Source organism: Phoenix dactylifera, chromosome 3, assembly GCF_051530095.1.
Source record: "Phoenix dactylifera cultivar Ajwa chromosome 3, Ajwa_hap1_PhDact_Kaust_v1.1, whole genome shotgun sequence".
NCBI lineage: Eukaryota > Viridiplantae > Streptophyta > Magnoliopsida > Arecales > Arecaceae > Phoenix > Phoenix dactylifera.
The window spans coordinates 3181008-3205397 of record NC_143192.1 but is presented as its reverse complement, the minus strand read 5'-3'; the positions used below and the strand labels follow the sequence as shown (position 1 = coordinate 3205397).

Here is a 24390-nt window from a genome sequence, read left to right as displayed (position 1 = left end):
TTGGCCTCACATCGGTTATTCACCAAGTAGATCTTGGATGCCTATATAAGATTAAGGAACCCAAATAATACCTTTTGACTAGTCATTTTAGGTGAGGTCTTATATTATAAAATGTAGCCACTTCTACTTTGTTTACTTATTAGTTTTCTTGTATAGAAACCTACGTGGGGACAATCATAACCATTTTTTTTTTCTTTTTTTTCTTTTGCTTTTGCTCGTGGCTCCACCTTTTTAAACCTAACACAATGTTAAAAGGTCTACATCTGTGGCTCATACCAGTCTATAGCCCTTTTAGTACCTCACAGCCCTGTTCAGTTTATGTCCTTATGACCCAATGTTCTGATATCCTTGCTCATTTCATGTTAATATTCCTTAGAACTAATGATCCAAAGACCATAGAGAGAGGATTAGCTCCAAAGCCATTTTACGTGGATGCTGCTTCGAGCAATGTGCATCATGATTCTATGTCACTTCATCGATCTTCCATTGTATTTACACTTCAGCTAGCACCATATATGGCCTCGAGGCTGTTAATATTAGCTTGGTTTTTGGAGTATATCCCTTGCATTCTAAAACATGAATGATGTTCCATTAATATTAAATATTTGATATCCAATCTCATATGAAAATTTGGCTCCTGTAATCCTTTTGTGTTGTTTAATGCTCGGAAATTGTTCTTGAGGCCTAATTCATCTCTTGGCTACAATGTTTGAAGTTGTCTCTTTGTTTTTCACTCCCCGCATGCATCTAGTGTTTTATGAGGGTCCTTCTATCATTCTATGTTCTGTTTCTCTAGTCTTTTGTCTTCCATGGGCATATGAGTTTTGAATTGCTATTGTAACATCTTTTGGATTTCCTATGTTTTATCAAGGGACATTCTTCTTGTAGAAAGTGATGAAATTTGGCCATGTTGACAAGACTGATCTTGATTTTGCCCTAGGTTTAATTTCTTGAAACTAAGCTGATGCTCTTGTTAGCCACAGATGGGAAGATATTAAAGGACATGAAAAGAATCCCTGTAGGGAGCTACAAGTATTGACTTGATTGCTGCAGAGAGGCTAATGTTCCTTAAGAAAAAAAAAAACCAACTCATGCTCATGGAAAAATGCATGAGTCTTGAGGAAAAAAGAACCACACCTATGACATTACCTGAACAGGAAGATTACATGGCAATGACCCTGCAAAAGCTTTTTAAGGTAGGCCCTCTCAAGAGCTTGTCCCTTTTTGCAGGTGGATAACCAGGTAGCTCTCAACATGGAAGAGATGCCACAAGTATATTGCTTTGAAGCTTTTAAGCCTCGGTTCGCCAAACTCTGTTGGTTCAATTCTGCTATGATCAACATGCAGTAACTTCTGTGGGCATTAGAGGTTGTTGTGCAGTGTTGTCTCAAATTGACCATCAAATTAGAGGAAGGACATGTTTATGCTACAGTGTGTAACCAATTATGATGATTATAGTTTTCCATAACACATCAACTCTATTCACATTAAGGGAACAGTTGCAAGGAAAAAAAATGATGCAGCATTTGTGCTCCTGAAATTTGATTAGACTGGAGGAATATGACAGTGCTAGGGTTGCCTCACAAATATATGTTATCCTTTAGATGGGTTGCGACTTTTAGACATGGAATTTCACAATGTTCTCCTTCCACAAGCTGCTCTCTAGGTGCTTCTCATAGAAGATTGAATCGCCATTTGTTTTAACTGATATAGCAGCCATGCTTCTAGTTCCATAGCGTCCCTGCAATGGCCAGGTTGAGTTCTTAGAGCTTGCATTACATGATCATGGAATACAGTTTATGGGATTTGAGAAGTGCTTACCAATTTAGTGTCAGTGTCGATAAAGATAGAACTTAACTCAAATTCCCACTCGGGGTCGCAACCAGTGTCCGGCAGCTCATCACGACTAGCTTTCACATTGTCTCCCATCAGTTCTTCAACCATTCCTTTCAAAGATATGTCCTTCTTGCCATGTCCCCTTAGAAGTTCATTGAAATTCTTACCCAAGCGCTGGGCCTACAAAGAGAATGAGTTGCAAATAAAATGGACGAACGACATATCAGACATAGCTAACATATAAGCTAATGCGGTTATCCAGGATTCACTTTAAAATCACCTTTTAGCACATAGTACCAAAACAATATGGGAAAGAGAAACCAGTGAGATACCAAAACAAACAGTCAAGATGTAGCATAACAAGCTGTCGATATTACTTGTAATCTCAAGTGACTTGTCTAATTACAATCATTGTCTGGAAGTCCGGAACAATTTTAAGGACCTACACCTATTCTGAGGAATGGGTGTGCTAGGCCTGAGGAAGGAGTAAGATCTAGAGCTTAGTTATCTAAATCAAATTGTAACATTGCCCTATAACCATTCTTTCTCATTGTTCCAAAATATCAATCCTTTACAATTTCGCATCAAGATATTCAAAATATAGTTTGCCAAATAATCAAATGGTATGAAATGAAATTTTATGGCTATCATATTTTTGGGGTCAACAAAAGCATTAAAAAATGCACCTAATAGATTCGTATAAGTTTGATGGACTGTATTTCCAATGTATATTTTTATTTATCAACTTTGCTCATAGATAGATAGCAAAGATGAAGTAGAAAGCTCTAAGAAGCTTGAGAGTAATTTGGTGCCATTAAAGCTGACTGACATGCTATAGCATAAGAATGAAGGTTGCCACCAGTTTGTTCCCATACCCTGCAGTGGTGTCAGTCCTGCCTGTAAGAACTCTTCTGCTTGAATGCTTATCTCCACTTTCCTATAGGTAAAACTCACCAATTCCAAATTTACATGGAAAATTATTGTGAGTACACAAGCTGAGATCTATAAAGCAATAAATAGCAGAAAACTGGAAGCCTTAAAAGTTGCAAAATGTAGATGTAGCACAAGGTGCAGCCAATAGGTACTATGACAACTAGACCATGCCAAGTGAAGAATTCTTTTCGAGACATTAATAAAATTCTTTTCATGAGAATTTCTTTCACCAAGTGAAGAATTTTTCAATCCAATTTTCTTCTATTTGCATGTTGATCTTTGAAACATAACCTCATTGATCAAATCACCCCTTCTTCCTTTTCCTGCTGCATCAAATGTAGCTTAACCAGGTAAACTTGAATAATGCTCCATTTTTGCACAATAATGCTCCATTTTTGCACAAAAGTCCTACCCTTTTTCAGTGCTTGTTTGGGGCATAATAAACAACAAGCAGCGCTCAAATGTGTTTATTTAGATAACAACGGAAACTGACGTAGTTGGTTACCCAATCAATAAATTAAAAAAAGCTCTAGACATCTGTGAAATAGAGCGCTTCTGAACACTAGACAGGAAACTTGCTATTTGTACAGATTTTCAATGAGATGAACCACAAATACCAAGCGTATCTTGAGCATGAAAGCAATGAACAAGGTATAACAATATAGTGAAATAGAGATCTCCTGAAAAGAATTAGACGAGATTAGCAATTTCTAGACTTTTGAATCAGTAGATGGATAACAAGAGCTAGGTATACATATCTCGACCATGAAAGCAATGAACAGGAGAGTAACATTCGAACTTTACAAGGTGGGAATGTCATGAAAAAAGTGTCCGTACTAATCACATAAACAGGCACCAATGGGCAGAACCTTCTGTGGGATCTTCCTCACACTAGAAAAGGTGCATCATTTGCCCCACAGGGGGCAGAAAAAGTGCAGCTAATACCTGAAAACACAGGTTAGGTGCAATTTTATGTATGGCTGAGTGCAGTTTGAATGCATTTTGGCATGGTTTTGACTAAACATGACCAATATTTTATTTCGGATGTAAAGTAAATATTAACTAGACTAGAGGCTCATGTAGCAGGTTCACTAACATACCTGGATGAAGATGTGACAACATTTTGTAGAATATTAGCAATTCTACATTTACTTCCATTAAGAATATAACAATAATACCTATGATGTTAGACCATTTGCATGCAAATGGCTCTGACTTGATGTTTAAGAAAAAGAAAATTATGAATTTCAAAGAAATTTGATTTTTTTCTATACAGCAGGGCTGGAAAAAGGAGGACTTAAGATGAGTTCCAACATGCAGAATCTTCACATTGATCTTAAGCAGCAGTGAGAATATGTGCCTTTGCTTTTCAGTAATCTTTAAAGAACATATGTTGTGAGATACTATATCCTTTTTAGTCATTATGAGTCTTCCTAGAAGCATATCTTCATGAAAGCTTCTTTCACTTCTCTGAGAACTTCATAGAACATAACTTTTCTATAATGCCTGCTTGTGGGCTACCCATATCGGGCAAAGAACTTGATTTTTTCCTCCTTTATTTGGTTTGACCCTTCTATTACCTCCACAGACACCACTACATCTTGATTTGTTTTTAGTGCCATTGTTGGTCCAAAGAAAAAGCTATCAGACTACCATTGCCAAGTTAACATACTTGCACAACAATAACGTTGACATAGTAAGAAGGTGCTAATTTCTTACCAACATCACCATAACTTAGAAAACTTGGTGAATGCAGACATGTGCAGGATGTCATGAAACAAAATAAGGTAAAAGTATGGATCTTACATAAAAAGATTAATTTCCATCATGAGTGCTGTGCCAGTTGTATTCATTTTTAAGGAAGAAATTAATCAAACAGTAGAATAGTAAAATAATTCTGGGACTTTATTTCTAAATGCTTCAAGAGTATTTGTCCATATAAAATAGTTTTGTTAGTGTCAAAATAGTGTGGCACCGTAATTTCCATTTATATGTTTCTGTAAATATTGCTGGCCAAAGAAAATTACTGATTGAGTTTTTTCTTTCTTTTCCTCCTCTCTTTTTGCAACCAGACTTACTCTGCACTAAGAATCTTAGCTACAGACCAAGTTAAAATAACAGGAAAAATAACTCGTGTTGCACAGTTAGAACAAGCACACAAACAGACATCTGGAAGGGCATAACCTTATGACTGAATACTACTACCATGCATTCATGGCACCTGCTCAGAGAATCATGAGATTTTTAGACCATTCTAACTGCAACATTATAACAAAATATGAAACATGAACGGAAGGCTCACTCCTATAGCAGATAAAAAGAATTTAAAAACCACAGTATACAGTACTGCTTGAAAATCTTTTGCCTAAAATTTAACTCCAGAAATAAAAAATGATAAAGGAAAAGCGATCCCTGGCATGAATACATAAGATAATACCACCATACTTGTTATATGATGAGTTAATGCATCTCACATAAAGATAAAATGGTAAATTGCATAAAAAAAAAATTCTGGATGGATCCCATAGCATGTCTCAGTTAAAAAATATTTGCAATCTTCGGCATTAAAATATAAAACTGTTTCTTTACAAAAAATGAAGACAAAAAGCAGAAAAAGCAGCTTGTTCATTAAGAAAATCAGCCGATAGTAGCACACCTTATACCTTGGTAAATGACGACAAATATGATGACAATCAACAGCATGGATTATTGCCTACCTTGGGCCAAGGAGCATCCAACTTTCCATTTGTAATCACGTGAAGACCACAAGGAACTGTATGAACAGAAATAGGTTCTCCCTTTGGCCTGTTGGAGATGTAAACCATGACTTTTGAGCAAAGATCAGTCAGTATCAGATTAAATCCATTGTACTGGTCTGCTTCCTTAATTATTTCCTCTGCACATTCCAAAGGGCTCTGTGTTCCCTTTAAGTAAACAAAATGACAAATGAAAATAAGACTGTCAGAAAAGCCACGAGCAAAAACATGTGCGAAGTATTTTACCATGTTGACATAAAGGACCTGACCACAGGATGAAAGTAATATATATTATAAGGTAAATTAAATCAGTACAACCAACCATAGAGGATTATCAAATGTAAAGAAAGCAACCATGATATTATAGGTACAAACAGGTGGGATTACATACAAGCAATGAGCCATCTTGCGAAAAACTATGCTTTCAACGAAACCAATCTTGAATGGGAAAAGACTTAAGCTTCCATAGTAGAAGCAATTAGAAGGACACAAGAGAAGCTTGCAATGATACTGGGGGTAGATTCAATAGGAATGATTGGAAAAAGATGACTGTAAAACTGATCCAAGGTAGTTGGACAAGGCTTGATGATTACAAAGAGCAGGGTGTTGCACTGACAAGAAATAGAGAAGCCACGAGAGTAATATTCGGTTCATCATAAGTTTCACTATGAGTCTATGAGGGCAAATCAAATCAGTAATAAACTCAATGATATCCTTTGAATTAAACAAAAATCCTTGGGTAAGAAAAATAGGAAATAATAGATTGTCAGTATAATCAGGCCAAAGACCTTTTCTTTTCTTCTTCTTCTTCTTTTTTGGTTGAAGTTGTGCATGCCAAAGACAATTTGATTGCACATAAATGAAATTAAAAGGCACTTGATTAACAAAAAAAATGAAATTAAATGGCACTTGATAAATGAAATGAAGATTTGCGATTTTATCAATTAAAATTACATGAACTATCAGATTGCTTAAGCAAAAGTCCATAACATAATGAAAGGGAAGATGGAAATCATATGAGATTCAATAAACACCTTCAAGAACCTAAGTGGCAAGTCTCCTCTGCTCCTTGCACTGGGGAGCCGGTCTGGCTCCCTTATATTAGTCAGAAAAGCCAGCCTCCCATCCTCTGTGCACCCCAGCCATGTACCTCCGGCCAGCTCATCTCTTCCTCCCAATATCTTCTTATTACCCTCCTCCCACCATCCTAATGGCTTTGAAGGCCTGCCATTCCGTTCACCCAAATCAAGGTAAAATTCACATCCACGGGGGAAAAAGAAAAAAAAAATAGCCTCAAAACCAAGAATTTTCATCAGACAATGACAGAGCTTAACATACAATTTCCTCAACAATTTGAGCAACAAAGACCAATAAGATTCAATTGAATTGGGAAAAGCCCGTATAAAATAATAAATCTAAACAGAAAATCAGATCAATGAATGGAGCAACATGAACCCAATAGTTTTTTTACACTTGAATTCGGATACCCAATGATTTTAGCTTGTTTGGAGTTTGGATGGAGAACTAAAACTCAATAATGTTCAACCTCCCAGAAATTAAGCAGCACAATTATAAAATCCAATAATTCTTCCCAATGAGTGATACTTTAAAGAAAAAAAAAAAGAAATAACAAATTCAATTGCATTGGGGAAAAAGGCATTCACCAAAAATTCCATTCCCCACTCAACTGGTTTGCAAAAACCAAAACCAACATATCAATTACTAAGAAAAGAACAAATAATCCACAAGAAATTAAATAAATAAAGCATGCCTGTCATGGTATTCGTCTCTGTTGGATAGCAGAAGAAGCTGGTAGACAGGGTGCGCCTGCCAAACCCATGCAGCTATACACATCCTGTCTCTCTCTCCGAAGCTTGCATGAAAGGCTGTAAATGGGACTTGGAAATCAAGGAATGAACGAACGACGGGCTTCCCCGGTCCTTCGGCTGATGTGGCCCGACATGTCTCGGTCCATGGCTGCTTTGACGGGGGGGGAGTGGACGAGTGCGAATTGTTCTTCGATCTTGGCTGCAGGAAATTCTTGGCATGCGGCATATTTTAATTAGATCTTTTGGAACCTATCAGAAAGCCGTATGTTTAAAAAACGAAAAAAAAAAAACCGAATCCAAAACTATTGCAAGATCGGATTGCGAAAGCCTACTTGGTCGGAGAATGAACGGGGGATATCCCAATGGGAAGACCTCGGCGGACGCCACAAAGAGAGGAAGTAATAGGAGCTTCCATTGGGGGTATAGGCGGCGCTAGATAAACTTGTCCTTGTCCCATTTTTTTATCTATAAATATTAAAAAATAAAAGGGTAACTTTATCTTTGTTATGAACTTTGAAATATCTTCATATCCAATGCAGATTATTTGATGAACTTAATTTCCTCCACCATTTTGTTCCATGAAATAGGTTTATCCCTCCAATAGGACAAGGGATATCTTCTCCAAAAATTATACACAAACAAACATTACCTAAAAGATTTGTTGTTGAAGGGAGTGGACATCCATCTACTTAAGCTGCATGTGGGAGTGGGACCCTTCAATTGGTTCCACTCGGTCCAAAATCAAAAAATTTTATAATCTAGCCGATTTTGAATTAATCAATATGAAAAAAGAATTATAAATGGATTGGATTTGGATTTATTCTCCCAATTTGATAAACCTTCATTCGTTGGATGGTGTTGGGTGGAAGAATGATAGGGTTTATTTCATATCTCGCTTGGATCAAGTTGTTACTACAATAGATTAAGATTTAGTCGGAACTAAATTAGACCTGCTTAGTAAAGTAAGCAAAGCCATGGGATTTATATGAGCCAAACCCAAATCAAATACATAGTCTTTAGAAGAAGAATTAGAGCATTTGGGTCTACCTCATGCAAAATGGTGCACATAGCATTGTTCATAATCAAATTCCATGTACAGAGCACATGACATGGATCAAAGTTTCCTTCCGCTTCAAGAACTTTTAGATGTGCTATGAAGATTCTTGGAATGTTCTCCTTCTTTTCGGGTCTCTTGTAAACTTTGTGCAACCAAGAAAGCCTTCAAAGATTGGAACTAGCAACAGGTTGGCAATTTATTCCATCGCTTTGAACAGATTAAGAGATCCATTTTTAATTTGCAGTGAAAAGAAGCAAAATTAAGGCTCCATTTGGAGGAGCTTCATGAACTTCGGGCACTGATTTTGGAGTAGAACGATATCCCCTTTCAATAAGAATTGTTTTGGCATCAGAAACGATTGTTATAGGAGGGGGATAGTAACTCTCAATTCTTTCATCAATCTACCATTATCAGGTACGCAAAAAAAAAAAAGATTGTCGGTACATATGATGAATCGAGGACTACTATTGATGGAGATGACAAAGACCATGATGTTCTTCAAAAATATTTTTCATGACAAATGGACCTCCTTTGTCACTCCTTGTCAGATGCAATTATCCACTATCCCATTTACTTTAGATGATGCTGATCATAATCTCCATTCAACACCCATCACAATTATGAAGATGGGGCAGATGGTGAAATCTCTGAGATCGAATCAGGCAAACCAGGCCTAGATGGACTCCCACCTAGTATCTTCAAGGCTTATCGATAAATCATTAATTAAGATGTCTATGCTGCAATCCAACATTTCTTTTGCACCCTCAGAACGCTGACTTCTTGAAACTCAACCTCTATGCTTCTCATTCCCAAGATTGATCACCCAAATCAAGCTAAATATTTTCGACTGATTAGCCTCAGCAATACAACTTACAATATCATACATAAGTTATTAACTCATGGAGTCAAACCTATTGCGAACAAAATCATCTCAAATGGCAGCCTTAAAGCTTGATATGGAGCAGGCATACAAGCATGTTAGTTGGGACTTTTTTAAACAAGTCCGCATCCATCACAAGTACCCTGAAACTTGGAATAACCTGATTCTTGTCAAGACTCCTTTTTTTTTGCCCTATTGGTCAATGGTCCCCTATTACAACATAAGGTTACCAATATAAGAACAAAGAGTCCATCATAGTTGATTTGTTATTGTTGAGTTGTTGTAGATGATTGTGATGATGCCCAGTGTCTCCCCTATGGTCTCCCATTCTATTATCTGCAACTGCCTCAATAATGTCTCCTCCTTTCAATCAGTATGGTATATTTTATTAATACTAAGATGACATAAATAACCTAAGTTCTCATAAGAATCAATATATCCATTAAATTTGTGATAGAAGAAAATGATGATTCAAATGAAACGAATATAGAATACTACAATATAAGAGGGGGAAAAAAGTTTGCTACAATATGCACGAAACGAAATCATTATCTCATATGATAACATACATCGTGTTTCCACATTGGAATTCTTTTTTTGCTTGACATTGGAATTCATGAAATAACACTAAGAAAAAATCAACACACAAAATCTACTTGAAGAATGAAGAAAAAAAATCTGCTGTATTAATGAGAGAATAAGAAGTCAAAAGTATCAGCAAATTTAGTAGTTTAAGCCTAACATGTGGTTAATGAATGAAAAGAAAACCAAACATATTAAGAATAACTGGAAACAAATAAACCATAAAAACAAGAATGAAAACCAACATCACCGATTCCAAGAAACGGCAAAGAATCTATAGGCACTGAACTATGTTGGGTCATGCCTGCTATAGTATTCATCTCTATTAAACAGCAGCTGAAGTCGGTATACGGGCTGAGCTTGCCAAATCCATGCAGCTATACACATGCCAAATCCATGCAGCTACACACATATCCTTTTGGCGACTATGGAACATGTTCTCTGCTCCAAAGTGAGCCAGGGTGAAAAATTAAGTACGTTGCAACCATAGCAATATAGGATCTGCCACAATGGTCGGTTAATGGCTATTATGACAGGTTATTTAGCGTTATAACAGCCTATCACAATGGCTCCCTTAGCAAAATAGCATTCTTTTTCTAATTCGTTTTTTCCTATTTTTTTCTCAATCTAAAGGGGGAAAAATAAAATAAAAGTAAATAAACCGTGAATTGGACGCTTATGTTTTCAGCCCACTAGTTTTCTATATAACATCATTATATTAACAATTCCAATAATGGCTAATAATGGCTTCTGGGGATAACAAAATTATGCCGTTATTTAACCTTTGGCTTGAAAACCTAAACCTGATGGACAGAACCCAGGGCTGCTGTTGAGCCGGGTGTGCTAAACCTAGCATGGGAGTAGCCCTGCCAGTCCAGCTTTGCCCAGCATCCATCAAAGAATGAAACAATGATTTATCCAATTTCTCATTATGTCCTTGTACCTTCAAGAACTACTCAGAACACTTCCCAGTTCATCTATCTATGTAACTATTTCAGCTAAGCTTTTGTTAGGTACATCCCGATTAATAAATTTCCCTACAAAAACTTCCTGAGGCAGCAGAAACCACAAAAACTTTGGTCATAAGAACATACAGTTCCCTAGCTGCACCTAACCACAAAGCCCAAGCTGGAGCCTTGGTAAAGAAACCATGCACTCCAGCGCAACAGAATTCACTGAACCACAGCCAGGGATGCTGGGCATGCATCGAGATATTCGGCAGTTTGAGATCCCTGTAAAAAACTTGCCTGGATGTCAACTCTTGGCATTCACAGAAGATCTCATGTTGATGAGTTGAAACATTTGAGCCATCTATCTGTCCCCTCCAAACATGCCACTCATCATGTCTTTCGAGCCCATCTGCTTCATCAAACTTTGTAGGCCGCCAACTCCACCAACTTGCTTCAGTAACTGCGGGGGAAGGACTTTGCTCATGTGTTGGGCATTCATGTTCCTGGACAGTGCGCTCATGTCACCTTTCTTTGGGATCTTGAGCCCCTTCATCTTACTCCATATCTTGGCAAGGCGCTTGTACTCCTCCAGCATATCCATGACATCCTTCAGAGGCCTGCCTGAACCCCTGGCTATCCGCAAGATGCGCGACTCATTCATGAGCTTTGGATTCGTGCTGTCCAGCTCTGCATTGATGAAAAGTTAGAAGACATCATCATTCCATGTGTAAATCGTAACACATCTAGGATTCCCAACATTGCAAGGATGCCAAACAAGAAAAGCTACGGCAAAACTCTGGTTAGCAAACTAACCCATCCACTATGGTGAGGATTAAATCATTCCATGTGCATATCGAAACACATCTAGGATTCCCAGCATTGCAAGGATGCCAAATAAGAAAAGCTACGGCAAAACTCTGGTTAGCAAATTAACCCATCCACTATGGTGAGGATTAATAGGAAACTAATGTGGTTTCCTCAAGGGAATCTTCCGAGTAGCACGTTGTTGTCATTTTTCTCTGAATACAAATTCTATATAGCTTCTCAACAAGGACCACAACTACCTGCATTTGTCATGGAATCCATCATTGTCATATAGCGCTTGATTTTAGCCTGACTTTCCTTTTCATGACCTTTTGGCATCAGTTCCGCACTGAATCCAGGTAACATTGAAAAGACCTGCTCAGAATGTTAGAAGTGAAAAAAGTTACCCAAGAAGAAAAAAAAAAAGGAGCAGAAAACTACAGACTGTGAAACCAAGCCACATGCATAAGGAAAAGAGGCTCTGCAGAATAAATAATGAAACAGAAAAGCATGGTTTAAAGCATGGGCCATGATGCAATATAAATATGGTTAAACAGGTGTAGCACATATCAAGTTCAATGTATATGCATGGGCTACATTATTAAAGCTATAGATATATTTAAGTTCCTCATGATATCCAAAACAAGATAATCAATGAGTCATAAAGGAGCAGTATCAACAAGAAAGAGATTATTTTCATTTTGAGCTTGTAATAGGTCTCAGATATAGTATATAGTTGAACCTGGCCTATGGGGCCCATCTTGAGGATGTTCTGGAATTGCTCATACATAAGTCGTAGAGTAAAGCTTCCTTCTGAAAGCTTCTGCAGAAGCTCGGGCTGTTGGTCAGTAGGTACAACTTCATGAATTTTGTCCATAAATCCGGACCAGTCACCCATGCCTGGAAACAGTACCATGAATAAGTATGCTAACCAGGAGAAGCAAAAATTTCGAAATAAACACCAGAGTCATAGCACACCTAAAAGACGACTAACAAATGGTTTGACATCAAAAACTTCAAACTCATCCATGTGTTCTCCTGTTCCAATAAATATGACTGGACTTTTAGTGGCTGCAACGCTGCACATGAAACAAGGCATTGTATATTAATCATTTAGCTAAAGGATTAGCCATTAATCATACATTATTATTCAAAATAGAAACCCATATATCTCAAAGAAAAGAAGCTCGTAACTCATAAAATAAAAAGTTAAATGTAGAAGAACAAAGAAAATAAATAAGACAAGAAAATAACAAATAACAGAGACCTACTTGGTAGCTATTACGCATCTTTCAAATAGAACCATTGCCTTTAATTTCATTCTCAATAGTCAGCATAACCACCAAGATGTTTATTGTTAAGTTGTTAATACGTAAGTTGCTCATTAATTCCTTTTAAGTAACCAACTACTCTTATCAACCTCTTTGACTGAGATATAATTTCCTCAGAATATGAATCCCACTTCTTCATCAAGCCCAGTTCTCGTTTTCATTGCAAACTAAAGAATCATCTCAAGTAGTTCTGCATCAATTAATTACTCTAATCAAACTTCCTAATTAACCATCGATCCATGATGCATCAAAGCATGCCTCCTTATAGGTAAGCATGCAGTTTTCTTTTCTTTTCTTTTCATTTTCCTTCCAGGCAAACATTGGCAGGGTGAGTTACCTTCATGCTCGTGATGGATGCAAACTCGAGCATGCAGTTTTCTTCCTTTTCCTTTTTCCCTTTAATCTTCCATCATAAAAAAAAGGCTATTAGGAAGAATTGCCTGCACGCTCATTATGGATGGAAACTCCCTGCTTCTATGAGCTTGCATCCCACAACAGATTTCCATCCTACCAATTGGCATTCAATTTGCATGGCCACTATTTTCGGTGTACATATAAATAGTTGGACAGGTTTAGCTCAAGATGTCCTGCATATGCATACACACAGACTTCACTGGGAAGCACACATGCATGCATGCACGTGGACACACACACACATAAAGAATTGAACATGATCTACACTACAAGAAATGCCTAGAAACCAAAATTCAACTACTTTAGTGGTCTTTAACCTAATCATCAAGTTGATGCCAAAATCGACACCTTAATAGCATGATACTATATTTTATTATTGTCTTATAATCAAAACTTAAGTGATTTTGAATCTGTCCACATTTTAAGATGTGTAGATCACGATCTAAAGTATATTTTCAATTATATGCCCTATCATGTATTTTACCATACTAGTACAATTGATATCATTCATTTTTGTACAGCTTAATGCAAGGATTAGAGACCACTAAAATATATGAGTTTTGGTTTCTAAGCATTTTTGTAGTATAGATCACACTCAAGGGTTTGAATCTTCAATTTGGATGGTCTATCATTAATTTTAAGATTGTTAACTCATTTTTTCAAGGAGCTATCATGTGGGTTAGGTGTTTGGTTTTTAAAAGGAGAAAGATTGGGAATGGAAAAATATAGGACGATGAGAGAGGGAAATCATGAACTTGGACCATTCTGCTAAAAGTAAAAATTTCCCACATGATTTTATAAGTCCTAAGAAATTTCACTACATAATACCAAGTTCTCTTGAACAATAAGATGTAATTTCAGAAAGTATATACAAAATTTTGTGATATTACTTACTTCCTAATGCACCTTAATAGATTCCTAATCCTAATTGACCAGCCATTAGACTGGATCATATGACAAAAGACGTCAAAGATCTCGATGAATTTAACCATTGGACCATCCAAGCTGATGGGCAATCAATTAAGAGATGATGATGGTCCTGTCTGGTTATACGAAAGATGCACCATTACAATCTAATAATATGTAAAAACTGCAATTAAATTACAGCAAAGTGAAGTTAGTTGTTTTAAAATCCTTTCAAAAACATCAGGCATATACCAGAAATGCATTTGATCTCTAGATGCCAGTTTTAACTATGAATTAGGAACAAGTTTTCTAAACATTTCCAAAACTAAACTAGTTCTGAAGATAACATGACTAAACCACCAAGAATTGGTGTATATATGCAGACAAGCAAGCATCAGCATACAGATATATGAAGAATGATTCTTTCGGAAGACAATGGAAAAAAAATGAGGCAAGCAGATAGTGAAGCACAGTTCAAGCATAATCGAATGGACTTACGCGCTAAGTGCACCACCACCTTTTGCATGACCATCCATTTTTGTAACAATCACAGCTCCAACTGCAACACTTTGTTTGAAAGCTTGTGCTTGATCAAATGCAGCTTGGCCAATACTACTGTCCATAACAAATATCACAAGATCGGGTTTCTGGGACAAGAAAGCAAGAAAGTTTAGTGCACTTTGACAGGTATATGACAAAAATTTGGTCAGATATACTTGGAGGTAATGATAATGTACCGTTGCTTCAGACACTTGACGCATTTCCTCAAAGAGGGCAGCTTCTTGTTTGTGCCGTCCGCTTGTATCCACGATAATTAGATCACAGTTTTCTTTCTTAAACCTTTCCACACCCTCTACAGCAATTTTTACAGGATCTGATTCCATGTAGCTGTAGAAACAAGTGCCAATAAGAGGTAACTCAGAAACACAGAGTGATGCGACCATTTGACTATATTAAATTTCCTACAGGACAACATAATTGATTCCAATCAACTTATCAACCATCAAGTTGACCAAAAAAACTGCTAGTTTAAAAATAGTGGCATGCATTTGAACCAAAACTGTGCAATTCATGGTACTCATATGCCAATGATATGGGCCTGCTCAGGATCTGAATTCTGAAATATAAATATATAATAATATTTTATATAGTAAAACCCAAAAAGGTCCCATTCCACTGATAAATAAAAGGGATTTCACCCACTGCATATATTGGGCTAAAGGAAAGGAAAGCAAAACCTGATAGCTGATAGCCTCCAATTATAATGCTACTTGGCTAGAAGGTAAAGCATAAAACAAGTTGCACTTCTTAACTATAATAATCAAAGCAGCATAAACTTCCAAAACTTCACATGGCATGAGAGCGACATTTTGAAAATTTCAACACATATACCTAAGTTTCATATGCCAAAGACAAATTATAACATGGGTCACACCTAGGGTCAGCCCGATAACCATTGGGCCGGGCTAGCTTTGGTCGGGCATTGGACCTAGCTCGAGATGGTTTTGGTCAGGTTTGAGGTTCATTTAGAGCAGCCCAAGCCTAGCACGAAACCAATCCAAAGCTCGAGCCCAGGCCTCAAACCAACTTAGTTACAATGTTTCACCAATCCTTACTAATCGAAAGCATCAATGGAAGCTCCTTCCTCCTCGCCACTCGTCTCTCTCCGCATCTCTTTCTCTATAGAGCGAGCCCCAACCTTGCCTCTAACCTCACCTCCAAGAGCCCAAACCTCCCTCTCTATCTCCCTTGCTCTCTTACTCCTTTCTTCAACTAGGCACCCATATGGCCACCTCCAACTCCAAATCTCCAATAATAACAACTCCTCGTCACCATCAATGTCAATGGATTGCCCTCCCCCACCATCCCCCATGGACATCCCTCTCTCTCTCTCTCTCTCTCACTCGCTTGCTCCACCATGGATGTCGGGTAGAGTTTCTAGCCCCCCCACTCTCTTGTAGGAATGCTCATCATCACTCTCCTCCTACCTATAGGCTACATCCGGCCCTTGTGTGCTTAGGCAAGTTTAAGCTTTGGGCTAGGCTTAGGTTGGGCTTTTGCTAAGACCTATAAAGAATTTTGGGGGTGTTTAGTATGGGATGATCATCCCACGATCAAGGGTGATGTGGGTGGAAGTGATGAAATCACCGCATTTGGTTGCACCACGATCGTCCTACGTAGCGGTGATCCCAAATCACCACCACTCCTCAAATCATCGCCCAATCCAGTGACAAGATACCCATCGTTTAGGTCGAGCATCCAAGATCACCCTAGGGCAGTGATCTTGGGCTAAAATTGGAGGACAAAAATACCCCTCCGTCCATTAAAAATTGGTCACCAAATGCTGATTTTAGGCTAACATCCAGCCTAAAAATTGAAAATATTTCTTGGGTTGAGCTTGGACAAGGGAGAAGACAACTTAGCCCAGCACTTTTTCCAGCCTTAGTCACACCTATCTTTTAGTGAAGATACAATGTGTTAATTCATGATGTTGCATTTGGCTGAAAATTTATATAGGCAGTTAATGATGACAAGGCCAAGCATTTGACATAAAATGTACCTTCTCTAGAAGTTCTAGACTAATTTGTCATTTCAAATACAACAATTATAATAAGAAGACACCTCTCAAAAATAAGACGCATCATATTAAATCTTTGATATAGAGCTAATGCGCATCAAGTTCATGCCAACAAAATCTATTTTATTTATGTACGAGAAAAAAAATACTAGTACTAAAAGTAGCAACAGAAGTAGTCATAACCAACAAACTTATCTCACATAAATTAGGCTATCAAATCAAAATCTAATCAAGAATGGCAATGGGCACAAATAAACCAACGCATGCCACACTTTGAGCCAATATTTGGCAATTGGGTTGGGCCCAAGCATAAGGCTCAAGAAGTTTTCAAGCTATGATCATGCATCTCTAGGCTCAACACAAAGACTGAATTGTAAAATATGTTATTTAACTAACAGATACATCTTAGTAATCCATTCATATTGAATGGAAGACCAAGATCAAATCATCACTATACATTAAAAACCCTAATCTTTTGAACCAAATCATAACCCATTGCAGCAACCACCAACCCCTCCTTTCCTCCTCTCCACTTGTTCTTCTTCACTACTTTCAAATCTAACAATCATTTGGAGTTTATGTATAATGGATCATAAACATTCAATAAATAATGCAAAATCCCTTGTTTTTCCCCTCCATTAGTTTTCCTCCACCAATGCTAAATCCTATCGCTATTTGATAATGGTGGCTAGAAGCCTTTAGCTTACTATCAACACCAGATTACTTCATCTACTTTAAGAAGATCCAATGATAGCAATCCTCCTTCAAGCAATCAAACTCCAAACAGCACCGATCTAACCATCATCACATTAATGACAATCCCCACAAAGTTCACCTCATTGCACGAAACCCACTATCCCCATTGTCTGCACCCTACCGAACCCAACCAGCAGCACTATCTTGCTGTGTGGAAACCCTATCCTCACATCCCACCCCCCACCACCTCAATTCATTTTTGTTACAAATGAGTAATGAATGAGGACATTCCATTCTAGTTTAGGTTCAACCTTGGGTTTCAGATAGGCCTAGGCCCGACTTTGTTAAATTTTTTCATACTTAGGCCCAACCTAAAGCCCAAGAGTAGTAGTTTGGGCTTGCATCGTCCAAGGCATAGCCAACCCAAGCCCAACCCACCTATAATCTTATGCATGATCTACCAAGTCTAGAAATATTCTAAAACCAACTCTTGATCATGATAAAGCCCCATAAACAAGTCCTAAATTCATAAACATGCCGATTTTAAATATAAGGGGGCGCCTTATCAATAGTCAATACATGGTTCAGTAGATATACCCTATCATGACACAATTCATTAAACTCCATATGAAGAGCGAAGGCATGGTTCAAAACAGTGAACTACAGCCATCTCTAGCATGCATCATTTAAGTCAAAGTTGAAAGCACTCCCAATATCCATCTTGCATAATCATAAATAACAAAAAACAAGTGGTAGGTTAGCAACAAAGGGATCGATCACTCAAGTGGTAAATTAGACATTAGTTGGGAGTGTAAGACAGCTCCATATTGCAACAAAATTATCAATGCAAACATATAGTAAGCACAATCAAGATCCGCCGTACCGGTACCGGTCGGCATACCGGTGGCCGGCCAGACCGGTACGGTACCGGTCCGGTCCGGTACGTACCGGCTGGTACCGGTCCCGTACCGGCCGGTATGCGGTGGTTTCAAAAACCAAAGCGCGCGGCGCTGTGGTTCTAAAAAAAATAAAAAAAAATCGTACCGGTGCGAACCGGCCGGTTCCACCGGTACGAGGCCGGTACCGGCCGGTACGGGCTCCGAACCGGCCGGTACGGGCTCCGAACCGTCCGGTACGGGCCCGAACCGGCCGGTACGCACCGAAAAATACCGGTTTTTTATCCGTTCCGGTACCGGTCCACGGCCGGACCGGATAAAAAACCGGAAAATACCGGTTTTTTATCCGTTCCGGTACCGGTCCACGGCCGGACCGGTACGTACCGGCCCGTACCGGCCGGTACGGCATTCCATGAGCACAATAAGACTCCAAACTCACCCTCTGTCAAGAAGGAAATGCTGAAACACCCTACATCGTATCCCACTCCATGCATTAGGCTGCAATGCAGCTCAAGCTGTATTGTAGTTCTTCAAGTTTTCCTTACCAACAAATATTTTTCCAAAGTAACTACCTCACAATTCTTTTTTCATTTCATTGTTTACTTCGTAATAGCTCTTCTTTAGCAATTTAGATGTCCTCTGATTAATTTATGAATTGCTTTACCACATCAATTCATGCAGTTGATTTAATAAATCATATTTAAACTTGCAAGTATTAACTATTTTGACTCTCCAATAGGAATCAAACATGTATTCGCATGCTACAATGTACCAAGATCACACAATAAACAATTAAGACAACCAGAAGACAAGGAATTGCAACATCTCACTACAACAAATTGTCAAATTAATTCAATAAAACTATCAATACAATAGGCTTATCTATCAAAAAAGTGATTGCAGGATTAACAGATACTACATTTAATAGGTGGAAATCAAAACCTAGATAAAGTTGCCTCAATCTAGAGGTTCAGGGGGAAGATTCCAACATGAACATCAGCTTTACTATTTCTTCTTTTTTCTTTTTGTTTTCTACCACAAGTTCAACATTGTAGTTGGTAAGGCATTAGAAAACTGTCACTGGCATGCAAAAAAACCAACTTCATTTTGTTGTTCAACATCTAAAGCACATAGCTTGCACATGTTATACAAGTAGGATAAGTATAATACCTTCCATAAAAAGGAATTTTAGCTTTAGTCGCATTTTGCTTTAATTGATCAAAAGCACCAGCTCTAAATGTATCTGCACAAATCAATGCAGGTTTCCATCCCTTCTTTTGATGATAATATGCATATTTGGTACAAGTTGTGGTCTTCCCAGAACCTGGATGGACAATATTGAGAGCAACACAAGTAATGCAATCAGAGAAAGTGAAAATATCAAACAAGGATCAGCAAAAAAACTCAATATAACGACGTGAAAGCAACAATCACAGGACATTAGTTTTAGAGAAAATATATGAAAAATCATGAAATATATCTTAATCTTGTTTAACTTAAAATGGCCTGACAGTTGCATAGTGCTTATTCGGTGTATTTGTCATGACAACTATTATTAATGATCAACACTAAATATGTAACTTTATGTGTATTTACATGTTTATGTCTAAATATGAAGAGTAAAGCAAAAAACCCAAACCAACATAATATAAGATAAATTTTATAATATGCAAAAATACTGATAAAAACTAATATGATACCCATATAATACATATACATTTTATAGAGCTTTTTGCATATATATCCTTACAAATATGGCATATTGCATGTTTACCCTTTAGAAATCATTATTTGCATACATACCCCTCAAATTTTGTCCATTTAGATTTTTCACCGACAATATTAATAAACAATTGTTTGAAGCACAACATGACAATATTACCCTTTTGCATCAATACCACTAAAAAATTTAGGCAAAATTATATCTTTTTATAGTACAAACAATTGTTAAATTATTTTTTTATGGGTATGAATGCAAAAGGGTAATAATGTCCTACACTTAAAACCAAAGTATGACATACTGCAATGAACCAGACGGTATGGAGCGTACTGTACCGTACTAACTCGGTACCAATATGCAGTATAGAGGGCGTGCCGACGCTCGATACGCATAACCGACCTCCGTATCGGGCATACCGACACAGTAATAGAGTGGCATCGGTACGGGGTTCGATCTCGAGACAGCGTACCTTGTTTAAAATAGTTATTTTTAATACTATTAGTCAAAAATCTAATTGGAGAGATATCATTGCAAGAATAAAATGATCTAAGAGGTATATATGCAAGCAGGGATTTTTGAAGGGTAAATATGCAGTAATGCATATTTATAGTGTATACATGCAAAAAGCTGGTAGTACTTCAAAGAACCTGATAGTATTTGCAAAAGTACTAGTACTTCAAAAGAAGCTAGCAGTATTTGATAGTTTGGGAATGAGTATTCATAACCAAAAATATATAGAGCTAGATAGGTTACATATTCACACCCTCAAGCATGTGAAATTAGGTAAATAGGCATAAAAATCTGGAGAATAATATTGCATGTAGTTTCAAGGGTATTACAAAACAAATAATAAGTTTTCAAAGAACTAGACACATTTTTCTAATATGACCACCTACTAGGAGAACTCATGGCCAAAATGTATCATCGTCCAAGCAATCAGATTCAAAGATTTCTTAAAGATGTGCTTGAAGGTCAGTCATGTCTTCTACCTTTAGGATACCAACATTTATACATTGAAAAAATGATTGCAACCTAATTATTATTTCTTTTCCTTTTGGACCAGAGATTGAAGAGGATAGTATAAAAGTTTCTCAGAAATATTTACTGATGTAACCAACTCTCCACTATAATCATGAAGAAACATGTATGGCTGACCACCAATTAGTTTACCTTGTAAACCCACAAACATGATCACACTTGTCTTTCCCTTCTTGGGTGTGAAGGAAGGCTTCCCAGGATCCAACATTTTGCAAAGTTCATTGAAGATAGCCTGAGATAATGGACACCAGCAAATTTACTACCATATACAAAGTGAAATGAAAATAACACAAACCATGGCGCAAGGAAATAGTATAGCTAAAGATTTACTTATCCGTGGAATTGTGAGCTCTAAACAAATTAAGTTCATACATACTTATTAAAATTACAAAAAAAATAATCCTAGACAAGAAGAACAAAAAAAGGAAGGCTAATAGCCTAACTGCATGGAGTGATAACATAAATGGTTCGCAATCACAAGAACATATAAAAATATATAAAATGAATCAAAAGAAGAAATAGGTAGCCATGAAAGAAGTCAATCAAGAACGATAAAAATAAGTCAAACCAATAGACAGAAGTTCCAAAGCTCCATCTACATTCATCTTCCTATCTTCAAAAAACCCAGTTTTTTCTCCTCCAACTCCAAATAATATAACAAGTTGTTCAGACAAACTAAATCTTATCATGAACTATTGTAATAGTATTTGAAGCAAGATTTGTCATACCAATCGGTACCGTACCATCTCAGACATACAATACCATTTTGATACCGAACTAGTATGCAGTCTCGTATCGTACCGTACCGACACTTAGTATGCATCGCTGTCTCGTACCATACCGCGTACCAACGTTATAAAAAGATGGTATGGGTACGGGATCCAAAACCAAGATGGCAAACCTTGATTTGAAGCAATCAACCATTCCCCACATGTACAATCAATAAAAACAAGAGGATGCATCCAACACCTATTCATAGTAAGGTCATAAAGAAAGAGCAGATGAGAAAAGTTTCATTGCCCTTGCATAATCAAAATGCTGCATTATTACCTTTGTACCTTAGGTTCAATAGCTGCCTGCAAAATTGCCAACCCAGCAGCAAATTAATATCTTAGGGGCTGTTTAGTTGTTTATGAGGTTTCTTAAAAGAAATAATCTTAAAACATGACTCTGTCTAAAATAGGTTATATAAAAATGAAAAACAAGGGGAGGTCTTGTTTACAATATAGAGATAGACTTTGCTTCTCTCAAGAGGAGAGAATCTACTCCCCTCAACTCCAAAATCAATAACGAGGCATCTTTAAAAATCCGCAACTTTCATTATAATCTATACCACTAAAAATATTTGTGGTTAAAAGATCATGTATTTTGATAGCCTCTAACCTATGCATCAAATGGATACAAACAAATACATCGTGTTGAAATACATGATAAAGCATTTAAATTAAGGATCCACCTAATTGATCACAATCTAAGCATATTAAAAATATATATAAATTGAAAATCAATATAATGCCTACATCATAGCAAAATATGGTCCCATACCATTTTAACCATTTATTTTTGTCTACACGATGCATTGGTTCGACTACCAAAATACATAAATTTTAGTTTCTAACAAGGTTCACCAAACCAGGAGGGTGTACCAGCCGACGGTTCGGCATGGTACAGGTTTGTACCGTGCCATTCCAGGGCATACCAACACAAAAAGAGACAGAAAGGGAGGGGGAGAGGGAGAAGGAGAGAGAGGAAAAGAAAGAGAGGGAGGGAGGCTGAGAGAGGACTTGAAAGCCCTTGTCTCATCTGAGGGGGTCGCCCCTGTTGCCGAGCCCTAATTTTTTTTTTGAAAATTCACAACTGAAATCAGCAAACTATTCCGTTGTGAATTTCAAGAACACCCTATACATGATCCGAAAACCTTCAAACTGCAACAAGTTGACATATCCGATCAACCAAAACCCAATATACTTCCAAAAAACCACAACATAACCCTATACCTCTAAGAAAGAAGAAAAAGAATCACCCAAAACCCAATATACTTCCAAAAAACCGCAACATAACCCTATACCTCTAAGAAAAAAAAAGAAAAAAGAGAACCTGAAACCAGTTATCCGATATTTCAACTTCAAGAATTTCAGATTCAGCATACGAAAATATTCAATTTTCAATTTCAGGAACCATATGCAAAGATCTTAAAACTTTCCACCTTTGAATTTCAAGAACGATACACAAGATTAAAAAAACACCAAACTGGTGATAGAATTATTCGATTTTGCAAGAATTAGAGAAAGAGAGGAGGGGATAGATAAAAATTAGAACTTTTAGATGAAGGGGGCATGCCTGCTGGATGATGCGGCGCTTGTTGTGGCCCGCGGCGAGGTCGTCGAAGTTGACGATGCGCTTGATGTTGGACTGCATGTCGCGGACCATCTTGAACTGGACGTCTGCCTGCAGCAGCGCCCGCGAGATCTCGTTCAGGCACTCGCTCAGCACCTTCTCGTCGATGATCGTGGCGTTGCTCATCTGCCGCAACGCCCGGGCGATGCTCCCGCCCAGCTGCGCGAGAGCCATATCTGCCCACCTTGTGTCGTCTCCTTCCTAGAGCTCGCTAGCGTTAGGGTTAGGGTTTTCTTCGCTTGGAGTTTCCAAGGAGAATACCAAGGGGAGGGGAAAGCGGAGGAGACGGGAGGAACGTGGGGAGGAGGAAGGCACTTCCGATCTGAGAGCTTCCCTTTCATACGCGAACTAATGGTTCTCACGTGCGACCAACGTGACAGGAAGGAGAAATCAAATATACCTTATATCTTATATAATATCTTATAATATCTTATTATATAATACCTTATATAATAATTAATATACTTAATTATTATTATTATTATTATTATTATTATTATTATTATTATTATTATTATATTTTTTATTATTATATTATTAAAAATATATTAAAAATATATACAAATAAATATATATATATAGTATTGAATTAATTGACTATTGAATAATAAATATTTTCATATTGAATAAATACTTTGAATTAATATTAAAATATTGACCAATTTGGTAGTCAATTTGCATTCACATATACAACTTGCATGATCACAATTGTTGAAAGAGAAATCAAAGTCTTTTGAATTTTTTTCATGAATAAATTTGGAAATATATTGATTCTTAAAATTTTGAT

The 24390-nt window shown here is 37.3% G+C and overlaps 2 protein-coding genes across 5 annotated transcripts; both read right to left on the bottom strand.

Annotated features, from left to right (window-relative positions):
- Window positions 1-1404: 1404 nt before the first annotated feature.
- LOC120106547 (uncharacterized) lies at window positions 1405-7815 on the bottom strand. Of its 4 annotated transcripts, none has more exons than XM_039119513.3 (6): window positions 7687-7815; window positions 7297-7565; window positions 6560-6749; window positions 5487-5693; window positions 1822-2016; window positions 1405-1741 (listed from the first exon to the last, which is right to left on the bottom strand). In XM_039119513.3, the coding sequence occupies exons 2-6, from the start codon at window positions 7377-7379 to the stop codon at window positions 1619-1621; spliced, it is 798 nt and encodes a 265-aa protein (XP_038975441.2). In that variant the 5' UTR covers window positions 7380-7565; window positions 7687-7815; the 3' UTR covers window positions 1405-1618. The 4 variants fall into 4 exon arrangements, with proteins under 4 accessions (XP_038975441.2, XP_089785539.1, XP_088573621.2 ...); XM_089929413.1 differs by having other exon boundaries at window positions 7297-7603; window positions 7687-7809; XM_088717495.2 differs by having other exon boundaries at window positions 7297-7553; window positions 7687-7792.
- Window positions 7816-10786: 2971 nt separating this feature from the next.
- LOC103720916 (signal recognition particle subunit SRP54 2-like) lies at window positions 10787-23984 on the bottom strand. Its single transcript, XM_008810884.5, has 9 exons — window positions 23547-23984; window positions 21339-21438; window positions 19619-19772; window positions 15016-15166; window positions 14777-14925; window positions 12606-12706; window positions 12370-12527; window positions 11888-12002; window positions 10787-11510 (listed from the first exon to the last, which is right to left on the bottom strand). The coding sequence occupies exons 1-9, from the start codon at window positions 23775-23777 to the stop codon at window positions 11185-11187; spliced, it is 1485 nt and encodes a 494-aa protein (XP_008809106.2). The 5' UTR covers window positions 23778-23984; the 3' UTR covers window positions 10787-11184.
- Window positions 23985-24390: the final 406 nt, after the last annotated feature.